Genomic DNA, 22,942 nt, shown 5'->3' on the forward strand with positions numbered 1-22,942 from the left:
AGATGTCACCTGATGATCTTGTGCAATACATTGGCTCCATGGAACGTCAGGTGGCTGATACAAAGGTACGTACATTACGTTTAGGTACTCAATTACATTGTACAGCAATGTAAAATTATTATATGTATATTTTAGACCCACTGTCGTAAACTCGAGGCTCAACTCAATGGTGCCAGAGAAGATTACGACATTGCACAGCAAGCATTGAGGGACACTAGGGAAGGTTTAGAGGCTGAGCTTGAAAGTGTTAGAGTGAGTCGACTGTTTGTACGTGTGCATGACACTTGACCATGACTAGGTTATACTTATTTCCATGTATATAGGAGACCCACTCTAAGTTGTCGACCACCAACAGTTCACTGGAGGCTCAACTATTTCAGGCCCAAGAAAAGATAGACAATTTATCTGTCGAGAAAGAAGCATTCGTACAGGAGCGAGCAGTTCTGAAACAAGAGATTTTTGACCTTCATGACAAGCTGGCAATCGCCACAGCAGAGGTAAGCATATAATTATGGTATTGTTCACTTCATGTACATGTTCACCATTACAGGCTGAGCTGTACAAAGAAGACTTTGAGAGTGAGCGGAAAGATAGGGAAAAAGCTCACGATCTTAGAGAAGAGATGAGATGTATTTGTGATGAAAAGGTTCACGCAATGGCAAAGGAACGACATGCGTTTGAGGAATGTATACAAAATCTGACAAGAGAACTTCAAGGGCTGTCTAATGAAAAAGAGGGCTTACTAGAAATAAGAGCATTTACTAGGCAGCACAAGCCTCAACAGAACGACAAACAGATCCATGAGCTTCAAGAGCAGCTCTACGTAGCACATCAGAAGGCCATCACAGCTCAAGAGGAAGTCCAGGCAAAGACAGCTCAGGTCAAACAGTACAAGAAGAAAGATGACCAACGGGAGGAAAAGGTAAATAATTATATCACAATTCATATTCCCAATGTTTCCCAATACATAGTTATATACATGTACAGTGTATTTGCACTCGACCCGACCCAATGTTGTGACACTTCGAATTCCTGTTGAAATACTTGGGTTTTTTGTGGTACGTCCCACAATTTTGCATTTTTCCTAATTTTTGTCTACAGCTCATCAGTCTGGATGTGAGGAACCAGGAACTGGTTCAGGAGATGGAGAGGGTCAGGAGTGAGCTGATAAAGGCGAAAACTGAGAGCGCAAATTTACTAAAGGAGGAGAAAAAATTGAATCAAAACGAAATGAAGAAAATTTGCCTGGAGCTGGAAAGAGCTCTCAAAAAGACGTCAAAATCTAAGGCCCATGATGAACTGCTGAAGGTGGAACTGGTCAATAATGTAAGTTAAATTTGGGCGTAAACTATTTATAAGAATTGTTTTTGCAGTCACTTCGTGTTGACAAAGAAAGATTAAGCGGATCTCTTCAAGAAGTACAGGAACAGTTTGCTCGTCTGAAGCTTGAGTTAAAGAAGGAGGTTACTAATACCATACCCACCACTCCTCCTACGTATACCGAATCTACAATACCAATTCAACCCAACCAGGTACGAAATTTTTTGTTGCTAACCAGCATGCTACATTTTGAAGCCTGAACCTATCGTCATGTATATACATGTAAATGCACTACCATTTTGAGGCCCGACATTTTTGAGGATTAACCTAGTTGGGCGTGGCCCATCTTGGACACTCACGTGGGGTTGGGCACCACTGCAATGCCTGGTTTTGTTCTGCTGGTACTTAGTCTTAGGTGTGGCTATAAGCATAAATAAATATCCCAAGTGGGCGGTAACTGCCAAGCTCGGTTAGAGTGCTACTACTATAATAGTCAATTGTGCATACCACTAGCTCTAACTGACCTGGCGTGTTCCTGGATCAAGCTGGCCTGTCTACTATTGTTGCATTTTGATTTGACTATAAGAGAAGTGAGTCGTTCATTAATGAACCACGCCTTCAGCACTTGAACTCTGCAATCTGATTGGACTGCAAAATTTCTGCAGCAGGAACAAAACCTGACATTGCAGTGATACCCAACCCTACGTGAGCGTCCAGAGTGGGCCGATTGACCCAGAAATTTAGTGTGGGGAATGGATTGAATAAGTGTCATGAGTTGACTGCTTACCGAAAGCCACTCTTTAATCTTTGCATATTATAGCACATAAAAGAACAATTTTCGTGCAATTAATTTTCGTGCAGAATTGCTAAGCAACGAAAACAGCGAAAATTAATCCCCTCTAAATTTCACGCTACACGGTATTTATACGAGTGACATGTATACGTGTATATTGCTCCTGCTTTTTCAGTTTTGTTTACAGGTCTCTGTCAAACACGATACTCCTCAAGCAAGGAGCTCACACCCCACCGCTATACCAAGACCCGATCCGAACAACGAGCACAGTATAGCTCAGCAACCACCAACCATGCCTAACGTGAACATTGTTCCTCAAGCAACGCAGGACAACTATAACCCACAACCCGAGGCTAGACTTGTACCCAACTCGCCAACTGAAGGTCGCTCGTCTATGAACTTTGACGACCCTAGGCCAGCTTATGATAGGGTAGAGGTAAATGGTTTTCGAAATGCTGCCGGGCAAAACGAACGGCAATCGTCTACTGGACCACAACCCGATAATAGCATCCGCTATCCTCCGGGCTTGCAAGTAAAGCAAAGTCATAGTAGTGCCCCTAGCAGCACCAATTTAGCGCTATCGGAACAAGCGGCTAGCCCCACTGATGCCTTAAATAGAATGTCACTGGTTTTGGGCGATCAACAGTTGGAGAGACCCTCCAATATTCCTTCCGACTTCAGTCAAAGTCAGTACCCTGCTAACACTCACCAAGGAGGTGGCTATCAAGATCCAGTTAGCAACTATCAGGGTCAAAGTGGCTTTGATAACTTGCCACAAGATCAGTATCAGAATCAGCCACGGCGAGAATCACCCAGTATGCACCGGCACCCCTCTCAATGGCCTAACCATGACCAGTTTCACCAGATGGAGGTTACTAATACCACCACTCAACCTCCCATACCCATCCAGGTACATTCCCGTGATTCCAGTCATTATGCTAGTATATATGTATTGTGAATTAATGTTTTGTGCAGGAGTATACGTTATGTGAATGCACATGTCCTCATACAATATACGTACATGTGCATGCGTGTGTGAGCTACATGCATGTATCCTAGGTTTCTAGTCAGGATTTGAGTTACAAAATAATGCTTCGTTTTCAATTAAGTTACCTAGTTTTGCTTACATGTACTTGGAATACCATTGCAGCCTTTTCAGAATAGTGCGTAGCAAAACTTGTCCATTGGAGTGAGTGTTGCTACTCTGCTTAGTAGTTATATAGCTCTGCACTAGAACGCTTGCTATTTATTTCATGCAGCAGCAATTAATTTTATGGACTTTGAACATTTTGCATCCTTTTTAGCAACAATCATTCCTGTTTCTAATTATATATTCACTTCGTTCAGATCGATGAGTCTTTTGTTAGCATATAGCAGGCTAAGGATAGCTGTTTAGAATGCTATCATATATACGTACCTAACTTCTATCCTATACTGCTTCAATCCACTTCCGTTCGTTGTGACGTTATTGTTTTACTGAGCATATACGATGTTATCCAAAGTCCTCAGTTTCTTGGGATTAAGTGGCGCATGCGCAAACAGTCAATACCATGCAGCTAGGCCCATCTTCAGTGTGGCCTAGGATCGAGGCTAAATAATAGCATGATACCAAGTGTTTATGAGGACGAGTTGCCTGTATAATTATTTCACTCTCATGCTATAATTATGTGTTTTATATCATGACAACCCTTACCAAATCATGCCTCGAGGCTATACACAATTGTGTAATAAAAAAATATTGAGGGGACTGTATGACTTTAATTTATTACACCCTTATAACCTTGACAACGTGATATGTGTAGTTAATAGCTAGTATAATTATAGCTGCATGTTGTAGCGCCTTCGCACCAATTAAGGCATCATGCAGAAGTAGTATGTACCTGGGGTGCATGTTTTCATTCAGAATGTAGGCCACTCTGATGGAATTATTTACGCCAACATGGAGACATCTGCACAAGTTTGTGAGGCCCTTGAAGGAGGTGTAGCAGACTGTCATTCGTTGATTAAAAGGTAAATACCATTCCCAATACTAAATTGCTGTCTCAGCATAATTATATCCTCCACTCTACAGATTACAAGATGGATTGGCTTCATTTCAAACTAATCGCGAGGTCTTCATGAAGGTGACTGGGGAGCGGGACCGTCTCTCAATTGAAACAGCTGGTCAGAGGGAAATCATTGCTACCATCCAGCATGTAAGACCAAGAGAGAGAGTATCGGACGTAGGCATACTGTGTATCAGATGTATCTGGAGAGTAACGTGACTGCTTGGAATTAGCACACTGACCCAAGCAATCCGAGTGTGAGTGATGATCCCTTTTTGATAGATTACGTCACCCATACTTGGATTGGTCGTGTGTAAATTCCAAACTTGTGACAGATACAGGAAGTCACGTTACTCTCCGCATACATCTGATGTACAGTTTGTCTACGTCTACATTCGAATCTCTCTCTATTATATACTCTTGGTATGACTGAAAGCCGTATATAACCCAAAATTTCAAGTGGCTTAATTTTTTCTGTTTTCGTGGGTAGTACATGTAATACCATAAAAACATTTATCTGTAATCTAGAAACGTGCAAAAATTTAAGGCGTGGGTATAAGCAAGTCAATCCACGATATTTATTCAACAAAATGCTTTTAGAGGTCTATACGGTATAGTCCACACAGAACTGTTTTCCATTCAGCTGTATGAATAATATAATTTATGTATACACATAATTATTATATTACATGCATGAATGCCTATATATTATATACATAGGTTTACTGCACATGCATGCATGCACTGTGCTGTATACACTATTAATAGGAGTTGAAGATCAAAGAAAAGAAGAGTACAAGTTTGGCTGAGGAAACTGAGAGGGTTAGGGTTGATCTCCAACTAGCCTTAAACAAAGTTAGTTTATAATTAAGGCGATGAATAGCACAATATTTTTCTGATAGTGTACAAAGTTACTGACGTCTCTTAAGCAGTGCCGAGAAGAATCAGAGCAGAGCATAGCTGAAGTGAGAGGTCGTTGTGAGCAAGAAACCGATAGAAGGATTAAACAAGAGGTAAATACATGCACCTAGGGCTAATAAGGGGTTGCGGTTGTTAGTTTAAGCCATCTATAACTTGCTCATTCCTCTGCAGAGACAGGCTCGTAGGGTTTTTAAGCAACTGGACAGACGTGTGAAGGAGCCAGTCGTACTCTCACCATCAAAGGTACTGAAATAGTGTACACCATAACTAAATTCATTATAATTGCAGGGTAGGAAACGTGACGAGTCCCTACGAACTTACAGGCAGGAGGTTAAAGCGTTCACTGTGAATTTAGAGACACCTATCCAGTATTCCGATCGAAACCGGATCGGGAGTGGAAGTTTTGGATCTGTGTATGCAGTCAACTTGAATGGGGCTCCATGCATCGCTAAGCGTCTACACGACATACTTATGGGGCGTGGCAAACAAGAAAAAGTTGCACTGGACGAAAAGCAAGTATGCCATGAAAAGTTTTGTCGTGAGTGTGTTTTAATGAGCCAAGCAGAACACCCCAATGTTGTCAAATTCCTTGGAGTATATTTTGGTAAAGATGAGTTTGATCTGACACTGTTTATGGAACGGCTTCACACTGACCTTGAGGCGTACCTCAGCAGTACCCCAAACGTACCTCTTCCCACTAAGATATCGATTCTTCATGATGTCTCCTGTGGACTACTCTATCTCCACGAGGAGTGCTCTATCATCCATCGCGATCTCACAGCTGCTAACATTCTCCTAACAGCCGACAACCAAGCCAAGATAGCCGACCTTGGTGTGTCAAGAATTTTCGATAGAACTTTTTTACAACTCTCAAAGATTCCAGGCACTCTTGCATACATGCCTCCTGAAGCTCTCAAAAATATTGCCAATTACGACGAAAGCCTTGACGTCTTTTCGTTTGGCGTTCTCACTCTTTGTGTTAGGATCCAAATGTCACCTGACCTCTCCTGGGATCATGTGCCCGATGATGTCCATGCCAAGGGGGAGCAAGAAATCTTCAAGAGAACATTTTGGATTGAGATAATGGAACAAAAACAACCTGAACTAATCTCGCTTGTCCTGTGGTGTTTGTCTGATGACCCTAAAAGCCGACCCAGCACTTATTGTATGAATGTTACCCTTCAAGAAATGAAACACGACCTTTAGCAAAATAGTATTGAACTCAGGACTTTGATATAACTTGTTTCTATACAATCATGTATTATTTTATTCAGGCACGTATTTTGTTCCTATATAATTAGCTATATGTTTAGCGTTTCAGCATAATAAGAAATGAACATAATAATTATTAATTGTAAACTTGAAAATTGTTTTTATATACGTGAAAAATGTATTGATTGTGCATGCACGCATGGCAATGTGACAGATAACAAAAATGTTGTCTTCAGTGCTTTAAACGTGTGCGGAGCTAGATTATTACGTAGCTATACGTGCAAACAACATTAACAGCATGCATGTATGCATGTATATTATACGTAAACTCTGCCCAGGGAAACTTTTTTAATTATACCTCCAATTATATCTGAATCTAGCTATAATTATATAACTATATAATTATATAACTATAATGAAATGCATGCGCATAATGCGCACAAAATCCTTCTGTATGAGATCCATGAATAATTTTAAAATAGTTGGTTCACTCCAAAAGATTAAGCTCGCGGTAATTATTATATACATGTATACAACCAAAGGAAATAATGATTGGGTTGAATAACGGCTAGACTAAGTCATGAATTAGCTCACAGTCTCGATCTGTACAGTTTTTAACATGTATCCTAAACTTCTGAATCTCTCCCAATCGATGCTGTTTATTGCACACGGGACACACAAGGTTAGGATCGCAGGGAATTTGCTTCATGGTTGGCTCTCTGGTTCTGTCTTTCATTATACCATTGTATATACCCTCACCAGTTTGTACCTCATCAAGAATATCTTGATCATTCACTCGTCCTTTAGTGCCTTCCATTCTAAGACTTCGATCTTGAATGTTTGTGGGAGGATTTATGGACATGGTCGACATCATGTCTACTACAGTAACTATGGAATTATCCTCCTTAACTTCAGCATGAGTGTGTATGGCTGGTGTACTTCCATCTTCATGTCTATTCTCGACTGTAAGTTCTTTTCTTGAATCGTGTACACTTTCTAACAAAGGGATGTTTTGATAATATGCTCCCGAAGAAATGTCTGGTGGGCTGTCTGGTGGGATGAGAATTCCATCGATATTATGGTAGAGATGATTTTGAGGTACTGAATTCGAAGGTGGTTGGTTCACGTACACTTTCTTTGTGTCGTTTTGAGGAATATCAGACAACTGATTGGAAGATTGAGGTATCCCTGCTTCAACGGCAGTCACAATACCTGAGGGTGGGAATTGGACAATCTGCTGTGATAGCGGAATTGGTGATCTTGATGTTTGGAAATTTGTTGGAGTTGATGCTTGTACATTGTGTACCGGTATACCAACTTTAGCTCCTTGCTCTGTTGGCGTATTTAGCACAGCGTTGTTTTCACTTTGGCGTCTTCGATTCGTGACTTGTCGAGGGCTTGTACTGCGATGTTGTCGACCATCGCGAGAAGTTTGTTTAAATGTAGCAGCTTTTAGAGCCTGCAAAGATAGTAGCAGAGAAACGTTTGACAGGCAATATATAATTATCTGCGTATATATAAACAATTGTGAAGCTACACACATAAAGTAGATCTCGATTGATAACATACCTTAATTTCAGCCATTTTCTTCTCTAGGTCATTAAATTGCGTCTCTATTATCGCTTTGATTCACAAGGACCAGCTCAGCCTCTTTATACTGCAGTGTCAGCCCGTTTAACTGGATCTTTATTTTATGTAGCTCTTCATGCAAGTCTTCGACCTCTTTAAACTTTTTGTTGAGGAGACGTTTAAGAGATTGTTGGTGTTCTGGTGTCGATTCCTTTAATTGTGTTTGATACCAGTCACACTTACAAATCATGGCGTCTCTTTCTTTAGCCAACTCAGTAAATTTATTTGATAAATCTTCCATAGCAGTGTCCTTATCACGTAGTCGGTCGTTGAAATGCTGTTTTTCTGACTGAAGATTTGCATGACTTAATTATCTGTATAACAATTGATTACAACCGGTATAGTGTACATGCACTTTCTATTATGTGTAATCTATTGGCACATGATCACTCTTAGCAGGTCACCCAGCTATATATATAGTATAATACACTTGATAAGCTCCATGCATATATATATATAGCATATGCATATAGCTTGTGTTCGGACGTGTGACCTGTGTTAATAGGCCATCTCTCTAACACATCCACTGCACATTGGTGTACACAAGGGTGACTGCTATGTACGACAGGTCTAGCTCACTGCACCGCTTTACTTTAACCACTTACCGAGAGGACATTTAGTTCACCTTCTAGCCTGTTCTTAGTGTCAGACAATCCTTGTTCCAACACTTTCTTGTCATCGACAAGGCCCTTGAGTTTGGCCTCCAACTTTTGAGTATTTTCCTGCAAAGAAATGTAACTTGATCACAGATGTTTGTAATTGTATACTCAGACTCAGTCAGCTGCTTAGGTCAATTAAAAGGGCATTTAAAGAACGCACCTCTGATTCTCTCAGCAGGAATTCAAGGGATTTCACTTGTTGTACAAGCTCGTTTTGTGACATCTGGAGGAATTAATGTTTAAAGTTAGCAAAACGTATAGATTTATTGTAAACTATAAAAAGAGTAGGCCTAAAGTAAAATTAATACCTGCCTAGGGTACGTAGGGAACTGAACATTTATATTCCTATAATTATAATTATCCAGGCTCTAGTTGGTAGTTTATCAGATAGACTTGCCGTAGAAGTGTCCATTGTGCTGCAGCTACATCTATACAGTACTTTTACAAGTGCAACTCTTCCAAGAACTACATGTAGAAGTATAGGAGTGGCTACAGTGTCCAGCCCCACCCCCAATTAAAGGGGAAGCACCGTCATGTCAGAGGAGATCTCCAGCTCTAGAAAAATGGCCGAGAGTTCGAGTATGTGTTCTATTAAAAATTCCGTGGAGCTGAGCAAACTAGAACCCAAGAGCACTGGTTGTGATTATAATAACTTTGAAGAGATGCAGGGTGAAGAGGTTGAGCAAGCAAAGAGAGATGCTACTGCTGATAGTACTGGTATACTAATAGGACGGTTCCTCTTCAGGGGAGTGACTGGTGCTGTGGCTTCTCTTGGTGCGTTTGGACAGAAGAATGGACCAAAAGGCGCTACAAAAATTAAAGAACCTCAATCACACAGGCAAACAACCGCGGAAAACCGAACCGGACCTCAACTACACGTATGTCATTATTAGTAGCTAGATATAGAGTAAACCACCGATTATCGAACACGTGCTATTTTCGAACGCTTGTTCTCGAGGACAGCGGCTCAGAGCACTATAAGCTGATAGTACCTAGGTATAGACAAGGTAAGGCTCTATTCAAGTCCAAACTCACGGCCAACAAAAATCTTCTTCGGCGGAGTTACAGGGCCAAATACTCAACTATTGGAACAGATTTAGTTCGAACATAGACACGATTCTTCGAACTCTCTCTCTCGTATAGACAGAAGGCTCTAAGCAGCTAGCTACAATGCATGACCGTAATCTACAACTAGTAAACTATGTACAGCTCTGGTTTCGAGGTCTGACTCCAAACGGTTAGACAATGGTGGCCTCTTGAAAAAGTTCAGTATTGCCATCAAAATCCGAACGATTAATACCTTTTTATTCATAATTTCCTAAAGTTGCAGTATTACGTCATGGCTACACCGGAGATTATAAAGAAAAAGGCACTAATCGTTCGGATTTTGATGGCAATACTATCAGCTTAGTGCTCTGAGCCGCTGTCCTCGAGAACAAGCGTTCGAAAATAGCACGTGTTCGATAATCGGTTGTTTACTCTAATAGCCGGCCACTAATACGCTATCTATAGTTACCGGTTACAATTACGATAAATTACTTTATGCTGCACTGATTTTTTGCAGGGAGAAGCTGACCCTTTGGATGTCGCCTTTCAGCATTCAGCAGAGCTACAACAGAAGAACGCTGAACTCACCAAGCGGTTGTCAACTTTGGAAAAAGAAAAGAAACTAGAAATTAATGATCTCACAACACATTTGAAAGAGTTACAACGTGCTGTGACAGTATTGAACAGAGATGTTGAGAAAAAGGATAAAAAGATTGTCGAGATGAAAACATTGGTTCAAAAACTCTCTGACAAGAAGCGAGATGGGTCATTAGAACTTGCAAGGGCTCTCCATAAAAAAGATACTAAAATTGAAACGTTAACACAATTACTTCAAACAGAAAAAGGCAAACTCAGGGTTACTTCTACTGAGCTACAAGAAGCACTTCGAGAGAAAGAAACGCAAATAGCCGATCTAGAAAATCAACTGAAAGAGTATGAAGCTAAGGTGCTTGAAATGGAGCAAGTCAGAGACCACTCAAAGAGTCAGAGCAAGGCTATGCTGGTAGTGAAACAAGAGCTGGATGCAACCAAGGTGAATGAATGGTGATGTTTGGTGATTGTTTCACCAATAATTATAGCGCCAGAGTTTTAATGAACTCCTGATACATGTACGTGTATAAGAATGCTTTTAGGGCTTTACTAATAATTATTTAACATACCACAGATGTCACATGATGATCTTGTGCAATACATTGGCTCCATGGAACGTCAAGTCGCTGATACAGAGGTACATAAATTACAGTGATACGTTTCGGTGCTCAATTACATTCATTTGTTACATTGTACAGCAAGGTATATAATTATTACTGTATGTATATTTTAGACCCACTGTCGTAAACTCGAGGCTCAACTCAATGGTGCCAGAGAAGATTACAACATTGCACAGCAAGCATTTAGGGACACTAGGGAAGGTTTGGAGGCTGAGCTTGAAAGTGTTAGAGTGAGTCGACTGTTTGTACGTGTGACACTTTGACCATGACTCTCTTTGTAAGGTTATACTTAACATTATCATATTCCATGTATATAGGAGACCCACTCTAAGTTGTCGACCACCAACAGTTCACTGGAGGCTCAATTATTTCAGGCCCAAGAAAAGATAGACAATTTATCTGTCGAGAAAGAAGCATTCGTACAGGAGCGAGCAGTTCTGAAACAAGAGTTTGTTGAGCTTCACGATAAGCTGGGATTCGCTACAGCAGAGGTAAGCATATCAGTATAATTATGGTTACCGTATTGTTCACTTCATGTACAGTACATGTTCACCATTGCAGGCTGAGCTGTACAAAGAAGACTTTGAGAATGAGCGGAAAGATAGGGAAAAAGCTCACGATCTTAAAGAAGAGATGAGATTTGCTTGTGATGAAAAGGTTCACGCGATGGCAAAGGAACAACATGCTTTATTCGAAACTATACAAAATCTAACAAGAAAAATTAAAGAGATATCTAATAAAAAGAAACGCGTACAAACAAATATGTCAAAATCGGAGGCCCATGATGAACTGCTGAAGGTGCAACTGGATAATCATGTAAGTGTAATTCTGATGTGAAAAACTACTTTTATAGTTATTTTTGCAGTCACTTTGTGATGACAATGAAAAACTAAACAGATCTCTTCAAGAAGTACAGGAGCAGTTTGCTCGTCTGAAGGTACGTCACCTCGAGTTAAAGAAGGAGGTTACTATTGCCACACCCACCACTCCTTCTACTGAACCAATTCATCTCAACCAGGTACTTCATGGAAAATCTTCAGCTTAATTTGAAGCCTAAACCTGCTGTATAGCGCAACATTTTTGAGGCACTTACCTTTCGGGGAATGTCCTGAATAAATTTCATGAGTTGACTGCTTACCGAAATTCTAACAAAATGTTCATGGAATTAATTTTCATATATGCTAAGAGCGAAAATTTTGCGCTATACGATATTTGTACGAGTGATATGTATACGTGTATATTGCTCCTGCGTTCTGTTTACAGGTCTCTGTCATACAAGATACCCCTCAAGGAAGAAACTCGGACAGTAGCGACCCCACCGCTATACCAAGACCCGATCCGAGCAACAAGTATAGTATAGCTCAGCAACTACCAACCATGCCTAGCGTGAACATTGTTCCTCGAGAAACGCAGGACAACTATAACCCACAACCCGAGGCTAGACTTGTACCCAACTCGCCAACTGAAGGTCTCCCGTCTATGAACTTTGACGAACCTAGGTCAGCTCATGATAGGGTCGAGGTAAATGGTTTTCGAAATGCTGCCGAGCGAAACGAACGGCAATCATGTACTGGACCACAACCCGATAATAGCATCCGCTATCCTCCGGGCTTGAAAGTAAAGCAAAGTCGTAGTAGTGCCCCTAGTAGCACCAATCTAGCGCTACCGGAACAAGCGGCTAGCCCCACTGATGCCTTAAAAATGTCACTGGTTTTGGGCGATCAACAGTTGGAGAGACCCTCCAATATGCCTTCCGACTTCAATCAAAGCCATTACCCTGCTAACAACACTCACCAAGGAGGTGGCTATCAAGATCCAGTCAACAACTCTCAATGGCCAAACCAGCAACCATACCTGCAAGACCACTACTACCAGCAGCAGACAGTCCAGCCTGGTCCTCCTCAGTATGAACAGCCACGGTCACCACACTATAACCCACAGCAACAGAATTATGGACCATCAAATGATCAGCAGCAAAGTCCTCACTGGTGTAACCATGGTCAGCAATATCCTAATTCTCAAAGGGAGAGCAACCAACAATACCAAGGTGCCAGACAACAAGCATACAACTATCCTAATGATGGACTGCAACCTCAGCAGTACAACACTATAACTCCGTCTTACCCAAGCAACTTCAGAGATGATGACGCCCATTCCCCTGTTTTAAATAACCATAACTCTTTGTCTGAAAACGCCTCTAATCCGATTCCATCAAACATTTCTTCACGGCCATCCATTAACGGGTATGGTGTGGATATGAGCCCTGAAAAGCCAAAACCAAAACCACGAGCTCATTGTAAATCAGACACTCCCTCACCAGTTTCAAATCCACAACAGCTCAATCCGAATCGTACCGAACTTCTTGTCAAACCCAACGGCCTGCAAGAAGGCATAGATCGAGAGATTAGCGAGGTAGCTGCTGCAGTGAGTCAGGTGACAAGGAAGGAAGGAGAAAGGGAGGGTGCTCCACTAGACCCCAACCTGGTCTGTCCAATGTGTATGAAGCAGTATCGCATCAGAGAAATACAACTGTACAGAGCTCACGTCAACAAGTGCGATGGAACTAGACACTAATGAACTCCCCAGTTTTTCTTTTGTTTTAGGTACAGTCGGAGTGCAGTACGTATAGCCATTTCTGCATTACCATGCCTAGGCTACTGTACCAGTTTTGTTTTGTATACTTGTCTCATGTATTCAAGGCTTTTTTCACTTCACTGTTGCTGTGATGTCATTAATTGTGTGCATGGAATCAAGGGAAGTCCCAGGGGAAATCCCTCGCCCTTCCTGCCAAAAAGCAGCCACGCCCTTATAACTTTATATAGCTAGCTGGCCAGCCTAGCGCCTAGCTCGATCAGTTCTAGCCTCGATTCCAGGTAATTGTTTAGGCCTTGAGAAGGAGGCTAGATCAGTTCATGCTATAGCCTCGGTCCCAGGCCGATTTTTTTTTAATAGAACGAAGTTGAAAAATACGGCCTGGTATTGATTGTATCTGGGCGTGGCAGGAACAGGAAACAAAAGCAGAGATTCTTTACATTTTGTTTCCTGCTTTTTTTCTGTAATACTAAAGGTGTACGTAGAGGCATTTTACTCCCGTAAAAGTTACAGTAATTTAGCTCCGTGTCATGTTCTCAATTTATAGCTAGCTAGCTATGGCATGCAACGCGTTGTCTTGTTTGAAGCAAGATGGCCTCACTCTCATGGCAGAACAGGCCCAGGCTCTCAAGCTCCTGTTTGAGGGAAGGGACGTGTTTATCTGGTTCCCAACGGGGTATGGCAAGTCTCTCTGCTATATCAGTTGCTACCCTTTTTAATGGACTACAAGCTAGGTAGGACCAAGGCTCCTCCTGTTGACAGAAGTGTTGTTCTTGTTAATTGTCTCTTCCCTTGTATCTCTCATCATGAGACTCACGATTGACCAGATCAGGAGTCTAAACAATAGAGGTGTTTCTGCTGCCATCCTCAGTAGCAATAAAGGAGTTGACAAAGATTTGGTTGCCACTGCCAAAGAAGTGTCTTCTGGGAAGTATTTCCTGCTGTATACTGCCCCAGAGGCTGTTGTTGAAGACCACTGTTGGAGAATTCATTTTTTGTTGTACCACGAGTCAATGTATTAAAAAACCACGCCCAGATCACGCCCAAATACAATCAATACCAGGCCTAGTAAAAAGTGACTACATGTAAGTGAAAAGAGTGACAAGGACTTGAGAGAGACCAATTTTTTATTTTCCTTTATTTCATTAGTATTATTATTTTATTTACTTATTTTTCTTTGGGGAACACTCAAAAGAGTGAATATACCCACTACTGACTAAAGTGACTAAGTGACAAGAGTGACAAGGACTTGAGAGATGCCCTGTTGCAAGTGTAATAGAACAGGCTCGTGTAGAGGGTGCGTCTGTGTAAAGGCCAAAAGACCCTGTGCTAACTGTCTGCCAAGCAAGCTTGGCAACTGTTCGAACCCAAGTGCTACTGGGCCATCTTCTCTATCGTCCCAGAATCAACTATTGCAACCCTTGAGTCAGCTACCTGTAAACTTACCTGCAAACCAACCACCAAATCAACCACCTCCGAGTACATGGAGTCCTTTGCTGAGTCTAAAGTTGCCAGCTGGTCTGCACTCGTGACTAACCTTGCAGACATTGCCACCACCCAGCCACACGCCGCCTACTCTGCATTAAACCATGGATTATCAAGCAAATGGACCTATATGTGTCGCACAACACCAAGCAGGATCATGAGTCAAAGACTGGCACCGCTGGACGAAGCTCTGCGTAAGAAACTAATTCCTTCCCTCACAGGTACTCCTCCACCAAACGACACTGAATATACACTCTTTGCCCTTCCAGCAAGGGAAGGTGGACTAGGTATCCGTATACCATCCAAACAGGCTACTCATGAATACAATGCCTCCCTATTCGTCACATCTGCCCTCTGTAATCACATCATCAAACAAGACACACACTATGGGCAGGAGATCATCTCGGAGTCACTAATGGCCAAATCTACCGTAGGCCAACAAAACAGAGATAGAACCAAGAACGACATCAACACACTGACGCCACTACTCTCTACCAACATGCAAAGATCTGTCAATCTGTCTAAAGAGAAGGGTGCATCGTCATGGCTAACCACCCTACCGCTCAAAACCCATGGTTTCACCCTCCACAAACAAGCCTTTAGAGACGCCCTATCTCTGCGTTATGGTTGGACTCCAAACAAGCTACCCTCGAAATGTGCCTGTGGTTCTTCCTTCACAGTAGAACACGCTCTCTCTTGTGCGAAGGGTGGCTTTCCGTCCATTCGGCATAATGAGATCAGAGACTTGACTGCAGATCTTCTTAGTGAGGTCTGCAACAACGTGTGCACAGAACCAGAACTGTTACCGGTTACAGGGGAGAACCTAGCAGGAGCAAGTGCCAATATACAACCGGGTGCACGCCTAGACATTGCAGCCAATGGAGTATGGGGTGGCTCCTTTGAAAGAACTTATTTTGATGTCAGGGTATTTAACCCACGCGCTGCATCCAACAGACACACCGACCCTCAAACAGTCTACCGCAAGCACGAGCAAATAAAGAAAAGGGCCTATGAACAAAGAATTCTAGACATCGAACAGGCATCCTTTTCCCCATTAGTCCTCTCTGCAACAGGAGGCTTAGCTCGTGAAGCAACCACCTTCTACAAGAGACTCGCTTCGATGTTAGCATCTAAATGGGACCAATCATACAGCAGCACACTATGCTGGCTCCGTTGCCGACTAACTTTTTCCCTCCTTCGCTCATCGATCCAAGCCATCAGAGGGTCCAGATCGTCAAGTGGACACCCCTTTAGATCTGGGGCCATAGACCTGGTGATCTCGGAGACCCACCTCCACCAATAAACTGAACCTTTGTATGTACCCTTAATCCTCTTTATTTTCTGTACCCTCCACCTTTCATTGTGTCTACATAGAAGCCCATTCCCCTGTATACACTACCTTACATGCTATTATTTCACCACAAAAAAAAAAAAAAAAAAAAAAATACCAGGCCTAGTAGGCGACCTAGCGTTCAATTGGAGACGGATCGGCCGGGGGTCGAGGCTATTCATGCTATAGCCTCCTTCAGCGGCCTTTGCCTAGCCCTAGTGGGTATGAGAGGTGAATAGTGCCAAAAGAAAATGAATTTGCTGTGTTAGGAGGCGGCGGTGTTTACTTGGTGGTGGCGGCTTAACCTCGAGGGTGGTGGCAGGTGTCAGTTGTTGGCGGCGGCTTAACCTCCAGGATGGCGGTGATGTGGTTGGTGGCAAACGAATTTGCTGTGTTAGGAGGCGGCGGTGTTTACTTGGTGGTGGCGGCTTAACCTCCAGGATGGCGGCGATGTGGTTGGCAAACGAATTTGCTGTGTTAGGAGGCGGCGGTGTTTACTTGGTGGTGGCGGCTTAACCTCGAGGGTGGTGGCAGGTGTCAGTTGTAGCCTCGATCCCAGGCCGAGTTTTCGCTTTTTTAACGGTTAGGCGAACAGTTGTTCGCCTAACCGTTATAAAAGCGAAAACTCGGCCTGGGATCGAGGCTAGTGTCAGTTGTTGGCGGCGGCTTAACCTCCAGGATGGCGGCGATGTGGTTGGTGGCGGCGGCTTAGCCTCGAAAATGTAAAGCCAGCCGTGAATATAGATGAGGTTAGAACCACTTGACCTTAGCTAATAGAGAAACAGAGGGTGCTCCTATGCTAGCCTCAAGACCATAAGCAGCCTGATATCAGCCTCAGGTCAGCGCTAGAGCAACTGTCTGGACTGGTCTTGACCACTCCACAATCCCTCCCAGACACTAAAAACAAGCTTGAGAAGTAGTCTGCAAGATAACTTTAATTAGTTAAAGGTCAAGTGGTCCTTATTCACATCTACATTAATATATTCGAGGCTAAGCCGCCTCCACCAAGTAAACACCCGCCGTCACCTCGAGGTTAAGCCGCCGCCAGCAAGTAAACACCCGCCTCCTAAAAACATCCTCCTTTTGGCACTACTCACCCCTCATAAGTGGGAAGTGCGGCCTGGGATCGAGGCTATTCATGCTATGGCTGGCTTTGCAGGGTATGGAGCTGGCCATGGCCCCCGGCGCCGGCCCCAGAAAAGAGATGATAGACCATTGTCCTTTTACATATCTAGACCCATCAAAGACCTCAAAAGACTCTTCTTGCCTAGCCTTGCGCCTGGTGGTCGGAGGAAGGAGATGCCTCATGAGCATGACATATTAATTCAGGCACAGCCAAATGCTACTCTTACTCAGAGGGAAATCGACAAAGACTGGGAGAGTGTTCAGGTCCCAAAGGTAAATATCTAGTATTCCACACTTCACACTAACCTTCTAAACCAATTGCAAGCCTCCTAATCGATCGTAGAATGCAGAATCTGTGTTGGTCAATTGTCACATCATTGCAGGATAAAGATGAGTTGGAGACCACTCCTCCTACGTATACCGAATCTACAATACCAATTCAACCCAACCAGGTACGAAATTTTTTGTTGCTAACCAGCATGTTACATTTTGAAGCCTGAACCGATCGTCATGTATATACATGTAAATGCACTACCATAGAGCTAGTTATTTTTGAGGCCCGACATTTTTGAGGATTGACCTAGTTGGGCGTGGCCCACCTTGGACGCTCATGTGGGGTTGGGCACCACTGCAATGCCTGGTTTTGTTCCACTGGTACTTAGTCTTAGGTGTGGCTATAAGCCAGGGTTTCATACAGAGGTAGGGGAACCCCGGGATTTCCCCCCCCTGACAATTCCCCAACTTATGATGTAATAAAATCATTAGTTAGGTGTAAAGTGGTTTTTACAGGTGAGAGTAGTAAACACCAGCAAATGCCCACTAAAATCTACCAGAATGCACCACAGAGCACTGTTTTTTCAAATTTTCCCAGGGGAGGATGCCCCTGGATCCCCCTACGTTGTGCCGACCGAAACCTGCCGACCTTTCCCCCCCCTAGCAAAAAATCCTGTATGAAACCCTGTAAGCATAAATAAATATCCCAAGTGGGCGGTAACCACCAAGCTCGGTTAGAGTGCTACTACTATAATAGTCAATTTTGCATACCACTAGCTCTAACTGACCTGGCGTGTTCCTGGATCAAGCTGGCCTGTCTACTATTGTTGCATTTTGATTTGACTATAAGAGAAGTGAGTCGTTCATTAATGAACCACGCCTTCAGCACTTGAACTCTGCAATCTGATTGGACTGCAAAATTTCTGCAGCAGGAACAAAACCTGACATTGCAGTGATACCCAACCCTACGTGAGCGTCCAGAGTGGGCCGATTGACCCAGAAATTTAGTGTGGGGAATGGATTGAATAAGTGTCATGAGTTGACTGCTTACCGAAAGCCACTCTTTAATCTTTGCATATTATAGCACATAAAAGAACAATTTTCGTGCAATTAATTTTCGTGCAGAATTGCTAAGCAACGAAAACAGCGAAAATTAATCCCCTCTAAATTTCACGCTACACGGTATTTATACGAGTGACATGTATACGTGTATATTGCTCCTGCTTTTTCAGTTTTGTTTACAGGTCTCTGTCAAACACGATACTCCTCAAGCAAGGAGCTCACACCCCACCGCTATACCAAGACCCGATTCGAACAACGAGCACAGTATAGCTCAGCAACCACCAACCATGCCTAACGTGAACATTGTTCCTCAAGCAACGCAGGACAACTATAACCCACAACCCGAGGCTAGACTTGTACCCAACTCGCCAACTGAAGGTCGCTCGTCTATGAACTTTGACGACCCTAGGCCAGCTTATGATAGGGTAGAGGTAAATGGTTTTCGAAATGCTGCCGGGCAAAATGAACGGCAATCGTCTACTGGACCACAACCCGATAATAGCATCCGCTATCCTCCGGGCTTGCAAGTAAAGCAAAGTCATAGTAGTGCCCCTAGCAGCACCAATTTAGCGCTATCGGAACAAGCGGCTAGCCCCACTGATGCCTTAAATAGAATGTCACTGGTTTTGGGCGATCAACAGTTGGAGAGACCCTCCAATATTCCTTTCGACTTCAGTCAAAGTCAGTACCCTGCTAACACTCACCATCAAGATCCAGTTAGCAACTATCAGGGTCAAAGTGGCTTTGATAACTTGCCACAAGATCAGTATCAGAATCAGTACATGCATCAGAATCAGCCACGGCGAGAATCACCCAGTATGCACCGGCACCCCTCTCAATGGCCTAACCATGACCAGTTTCACCAGATGGAGGTTACTAATACCACCACTCAACCTCCCATACCCATCCAGGTACATTCCCGTGATTCCAGTCATTATGCTAGTATAATTATATGTATTGTGAATTAATGTTTTGTGCAGGAGTATACGTTATGTGAATGCACATGTCCTAATACAATATACGTACATGTGCATGCGTGCGTGAGCTACATGCATGTATTCTAGGTTTCTAGTCAGGATTTGAGTTACAAAATAATGCTTCGTTTTCAATTAAGTTACCTAGTTTTGCTTACATGTACTTGGAATACCATTGCAGCCTTTTCAGAATAGTGCGTAGCAAAACTTGTCCATTGGAGTGAGTGTTGCTACTCTGCTTAGTAGTTATATAGCTCGATCTGCACTAGAACGCTTGCTATTTATTTCATGCAGCAGCAATTAATTTTATGGACTTTGAACATTTTGCATCCTTTTTAGCAACAATCATTCCTGTTTCTAATTATATATTCACTTCGTTCAGATCGATGAGTCTTTTGTTAGCATATAGCAGGCTAAGGATAGCTGTTTAGAATGCTATCATATATACGTACCTAACTTCTATCCTATACTGCTTCAATCCACTTCCGTTCGTTGTGACGTTATTGTTTTACTGAGCATGTAATAAAAAAATATTGAGGGGACTGTATGACTTTAATTTATTACACCCTTATAACCTTGACAACGTGATATGTGTAGTTAATAGCTAGTATAATTATAGCTGCATGTTGTAGCGCCTTCGCACCAATTAAGGCATCATGCAGAAGTAGTATGTACCTGGGGTGCATGTTTTCATTCAGAATGTAGGCCACTCTGATGGAATTATTTACGCCAACATGGAGACATCTGCACAAGTTTGTGAGGCCCTTGAAGGAGGTGTAGCAGACTGTCATTCGTTGATTAAAAGGTAAATACCATTCCCAATACTAAATTGCTGTCTCAGCATAATTATATCCTCCACTCTACAGATTACAAGATGGATTGGCTTCATTTCAAACTAATCGCGAGGTCTTCATGAAGGTGACTGGGGAGCGGGACCGTCTCTCAATTGAAACAGCTGGTCAGAGGGAAATCATTGCTACCATCCAGCATGTAAGACCAAGAGAGAGAGTATCGGACGTAGGCATACTGTGTATCAGATGTATCTGGAGAGTAACGTGACTGCTTGGAATTAGCACACTGACCCAAGCAATCCGAGTGTGAGTGATGATCCCTTTTTGATAGATTACGTCACCCATACTTGGATTGGTCGTGTGTAAATTCCAAACTTGTGTCAGATACAGGAAGTCACGTTACTCTCCGCATACATCTGATGTACAGTTTGTCTACGTCTACATTCGAATCTCTCTCTATTATATACTCTTGGTATGACTGAAAGCCGTATATAACCCAAAATTTCAAGTGGCTTAATTTTTTCTGTTTTCGTGGGTAGTACATGTAATACCACAAAAACATTTATCTGTAATCTAGAAACGTGCAAAAATTTAAGGCGTGGGTATAAGCAAGTCAATCCACGATATTTATTCAACAAAATGCTTTTAGAGGTCTATACGGTATAGTCCACACAGAATTGTTTTCCATTCAGCTGTATGAATAATATGTATACACATTATAATTATTACATGCATGAATGCCTATATATTATATACATAGGTTTGCTGCACATGCACTGTGCTGTATACACTATTAATAGGAGTTGAAGGTCAAAGAAAAGAAGAGTACAAGTTTGGCTGAGGAAACTGAGAGGGTTAGGGTTGATCTCCAACTAGCCTTAAACAAAGTTAGTTTATAATTAAGGCGATGAATAGCACAATATTTTTCTGATGGTGTGCAAAGTTACTGACGTCTCTTAAGCAGTGCCGAGAAGAATCAGAGCAGAGCATAGCTGAAGTGAGAGGTCGTTGTGAGCAAGAAACCGATAGAAGGATTAAACAAGAGGTAAATACATGCACCTAGGGCTAATAAGGGGTTGCGGTTGTTAGTTTAAGCCATCTATAACTTGCTCATTCCTCTGCAGAGACAGGCTCGTAGGGTTTTTAAGCAACTGGACAGACGTGTGAAGGAGCCAGTCGTACTCTCACCATCAAAGGTACTGAAATAGTGTACACCATAACTAAATTCATTATAATTGCAGGGTAGGAAACGTGACGAGTCCCTACGAACTTACAGGCAGGAGGTTAGAGCGTTCACTGTAAATTCAAAGACACCCATCCAGTATTCCGATCGAAACCGGATCGGGAGTGGAAGTTTTGGATCTGTGTATGCAGTCAACTTGAATGGGGCTCCATGCATCGCTAAGCGTCTACACGACATACTTATGGGGCGTGGCAAACAAGAAAAAGTTGCACTGGACGAAAAGCAAGTATGCCATGAAAAGTTTTGTCGTGAGTGTGTTTTAATGAGCCAAGCAGAACACCCCAATGTTGTCAAATTCCTTGGAGTATATTTTGGTAAAGATGAGTTTGATCTGACACTGTTTATGGAACGGCTTCACACTGACCTTGAGGCGTACCTCAGCAGCACCCCAAACGTACCTCTTCCCACTAAGATATCGATTCTTCACGATGTCTCCTGTGGACTACTCTATCTCCACGAGGAGTGCTCTATCATCCATCGCGATCTCACAGCTGCTAACATTCTCCTAACAGCCGACAACCAAGCCAAGATAGCCGACCTTGGTGTGTCAAGAATTTTCGATAGAACTTTTTTACAGCTCTCAAAGATTCCAGGCACTCTTGCATACATGCCTCCTGAAGCTCTCAAAAATATTGCCAATTACGACGAAAGCCTTGACGTCTTTTCGTTTGGCGTTCTCACTCTTTGTGTTGGGATCCAAATGTCACCTGACCTCTCCTGGGATCATGTGCCCGATGATGTCCATGCCAAGGGGGAGCAAGAAATCTTCAAGAGAAAAATTTGGATTGAGATGATGGAACAAAAACAACCTGAACTAATCTCGCTTGTCCTGTGGTGTTTGTCTGATGACCCCAAAAGCCGACCTAGCACTTACTGTATGAACGTTACCCTTCAAGAAATGAAACACGACCTTTAGCAAAATAGTACAGTGAACTCAGGACTTTGATATAACTTGTTTCTATACAATCATGTATTTATTCAGGCACGTATTTTGTGCCTATAATTATAATTATGTTTAGCGTTTCAGCATAATTATAAGAAATGAACATAATAATTATTGTCAACCGGGCCTAGTAAACTTGAAAATTGTTTACTTTGTATACCTGAAAAATTTTGATTGTGCATGCACGCATGGCAATGTGATCGATATGACAGATAACAAAAATGTTGTCTTCAGTGCTTTAAACGTGTGCGGATCGAGCTAGATTATTACGTAGCTATATATATACG

At 42.5% G+C, this 22,942-nt stretch overlaps 6 protein-coding genes across 14 annotated transcripts in view; 5 read left to right on the top strand and 1 right to left on the bottom strand.

Annotated features, from left to right (window-relative positions):
* The window catches only part of LOC135334204 (uncharacterized), a gene marked incomplete in the record, with an annotated part of 688,739 nt that overhangs the window by 174,380 nt on the left and 491,417 nt on the right, over positions 1-22,942 (top strand).
* LOC135334460 (cingulin-like protein 1) overlaps positions 1-22,942 on the top strand; it is a 40,055-nt gene that overhangs the window by 1,694 nt on the left and 15,419 nt on the right. Inside the window, exons 3-15 of one of the 5 annotated variants that reach the window (XM_064529634.1) lie at positions 3-65; positions 136-252; positions 324-497; positions 551-922; positions 1,102-1,326; positions 1,374-1,532; positions 2,289-3,023; positions 4,017-4,123; positions 4,185-4,308; positions 4,927-5,013; positions 5,061-5,171; positions 5,251-5,322; positions 5,368-6,438. In XM_064529634.1, the coding sequence (XP_064385704.1) occupies positions 3-65; positions 136-252; positions 324-497; positions 551-922; positions 1,102-1,326; positions 1,374-1,532; positions 2,289-3,023; positions 4,017-4,123; positions 4,185-4,308; positions 4,927-5,013; positions 5,061-5,171; positions 5,251-5,322; positions 5,368-6,285 (3,264 nt within the window). In that variant the 3' untranslated portion in view covers positions 6,286-6,438. Of the gene's footprint in view, positions 1-2; positions 66-135; positions 253-323; positions 498-550; positions 923-1,101; positions 1,327-1,373; positions 1,533-2,288; positions 3,024-4,016; positions 4,124-4,184; positions 4,309-4,926; positions 5,014-5,060; positions 5,172-5,250; positions 5,323-5,367; positions 6,439-22,942 lie in introns of those variants that run through there. The other 4 variants (XM_064529650.1, XM_064529642.1, XM_064529661.1 and 1 more) reach the window with 4 other exon arrangements.
* On the bottom strand, positions 6,787-9,068 carry LOC135336642 (uncharacterized). Of its 3 annotated transcripts, none has more exons than XM_064532518.1 (5): positions 8,977-9,068; positions 8,740-8,802; positions 8,526-8,642; positions 7,861-8,209; positions 6,787-7,750 (listed from the first exon to the last, which is right to left on the bottom strand). In XM_064532518.1, the coding sequence occupies exons 4-5, from the start codon at positions 7,873-7,875 to the stop codon at positions 6,860-6,862; spliced, it is 906 nt and encodes a 301-aa protein (XP_064388588.1). In that variant the 5' UTR covers positions 7,876-8,209; positions 8,526-8,642; positions 8,740-8,802; positions 8,977-9,068; the 3' UTR covers positions 6,787-6,859. The 3 variants fall into 2 exon arrangements, with proteins under 3 accessions (XP_064388588.1, XP_064388590.1, XP_064388589.1); XM_064532519.1 differs by having other exon boundaries at positions 7,861-8,642; positions 8,888-9,011.
* LOC135334826 (uncharacterized) overlaps positions 9,113-22,942 on the top strand; it is a 39,228-nt gene continuing 25,398 nt past the window's right edge. The window contains exons 1-8 of one of the 2 annotated variants that reach the window (XM_064530184.1): positions 9,113-9,457; positions 10,144-10,659; positions 10,792-10,854; positions 10,951-11,067; positions 11,155-11,328; positions 11,399-11,653; positions 11,703-11,855; positions 12,101-13,440. In XM_064530184.1, the coding sequence (XP_064386254.1) occupies positions 9,113-9,457; positions 10,144-10,659; positions 10,792-10,854; positions 10,951-11,067; positions 11,155-11,328; positions 11,399-11,653; positions 11,703-11,855; positions 12,101-13,411 (2,934 nt within the window). In that variant the 3' untranslated portion in view covers positions 13,412-13,440. Of the gene's footprint in view, positions 9,458-10,143; positions 10,660-10,791; positions 10,855-10,950; positions 11,068-11,154; positions 11,329-11,398; positions 11,654-11,702; positions 11,856-12,100; positions 13,561-22,942 lie in introns of those variants that run through there. The other variant, XM_064530174.1, reaches the window with a different exon arrangement.
* On the top strand, positions 13,760-16,336 carry LOC135336229 (uncharacterized). The gene is made up of 2 exons (XM_064531983.1): positions 13,760-15,135; positions 15,184-16,336. Exons 1-2 carry the CDS (start codon positions 14,913-14,915, stop codon positions 16,215-16,217), a joined length of 1,257 nt encoding a protein of 418 aa, XP_064388053.1. The 5' UTR covers positions 13,760-14,912; the 3' UTR covers positions 16,218-16,336.
* LOC135335091 (uncharacterized) lies at positions 17,373-22,781 on the top strand. Of its 2 annotated transcripts, none has more exons than XM_064530508.1 (9): positions 17,373-17,642; positions 17,753-17,821; positions 18,875-19,615; positions 20,377-20,483; positions 20,545-20,668; positions 21,270-21,356; positions 21,434-21,514; positions 21,594-21,665; positions 21,711-22,781. In XM_064530508.1, exons 1-9 carry the CDS (start codon positions 17,388-17,390, stop codon positions 22,626-22,628), a joined length of 2,454 nt encoding a protein of 817 aa, XP_064386578.1. In that variant the 5' UTR covers positions 17,373-17,387; the 3' UTR covers positions 22,629-22,781. The 2 variants fall into 2 exon arrangements, with proteins under 2 accessions (XP_064386578.1, XP_064386586.1); XM_064530516.1 differs by having other exon boundaries at positions 18,887-19,615.

Source organism: Halichondria panicea, chromosome 1 (assembly GCF_963675165.1).
Source record: "Halichondria panicea chromosome 1, odHalPani1.1, whole genome shotgun sequence".
NCBI lineage: Eukaryota > Metazoa > Porifera > Demospongiae > Suberitida > Halichondriidae > Halichondria > Halichondria panicea.

What these genes read in the sequence shown, in the direction of transcription:
- LOC135336229 (XM_064531983.1), top strand. Translation starts at nt 14,913, where the DNA reads ATGGAGTCCTTTGCTGAGTCTAAAGTTGCCAGCTGGTCTGCACTCGTG. An exon ending in ACTAATTCCTTCCCTCACAG is followed by an intron (nt 15,136 to 15,183) that starts GTACTCCTCCAC and finishes TTGCCCTTCCAG; the next exon opens with CAAGGGAAGGTGGACTAGGT.
- LOC135335091 (XM_064530508.1), top strand. Translation starts at nt 17,388, where the DNA reads ATGGCTGGCTTTGCAGGGTATGGAGCTGGCCATGGCCCCCGGCGCCGG. An exon ending in AGAGTGTTCAGGTCCCAAAG is followed by an intron (nt 17,643 to 17,752) that starts GTAAATATCTAG and finishes ACATCATTGCAG; the next exon opens with GATAAAGATGAGTTGGAGAC. An exon ending in TCATTGCTACCATCCAGCAT is followed by an intron (nt 20,669 to 21,269) that starts GTAAGACCAAGA and finishes CACTATTAATAG; the next exon opens with GAGTTGAAGGTCAAAGAAAA.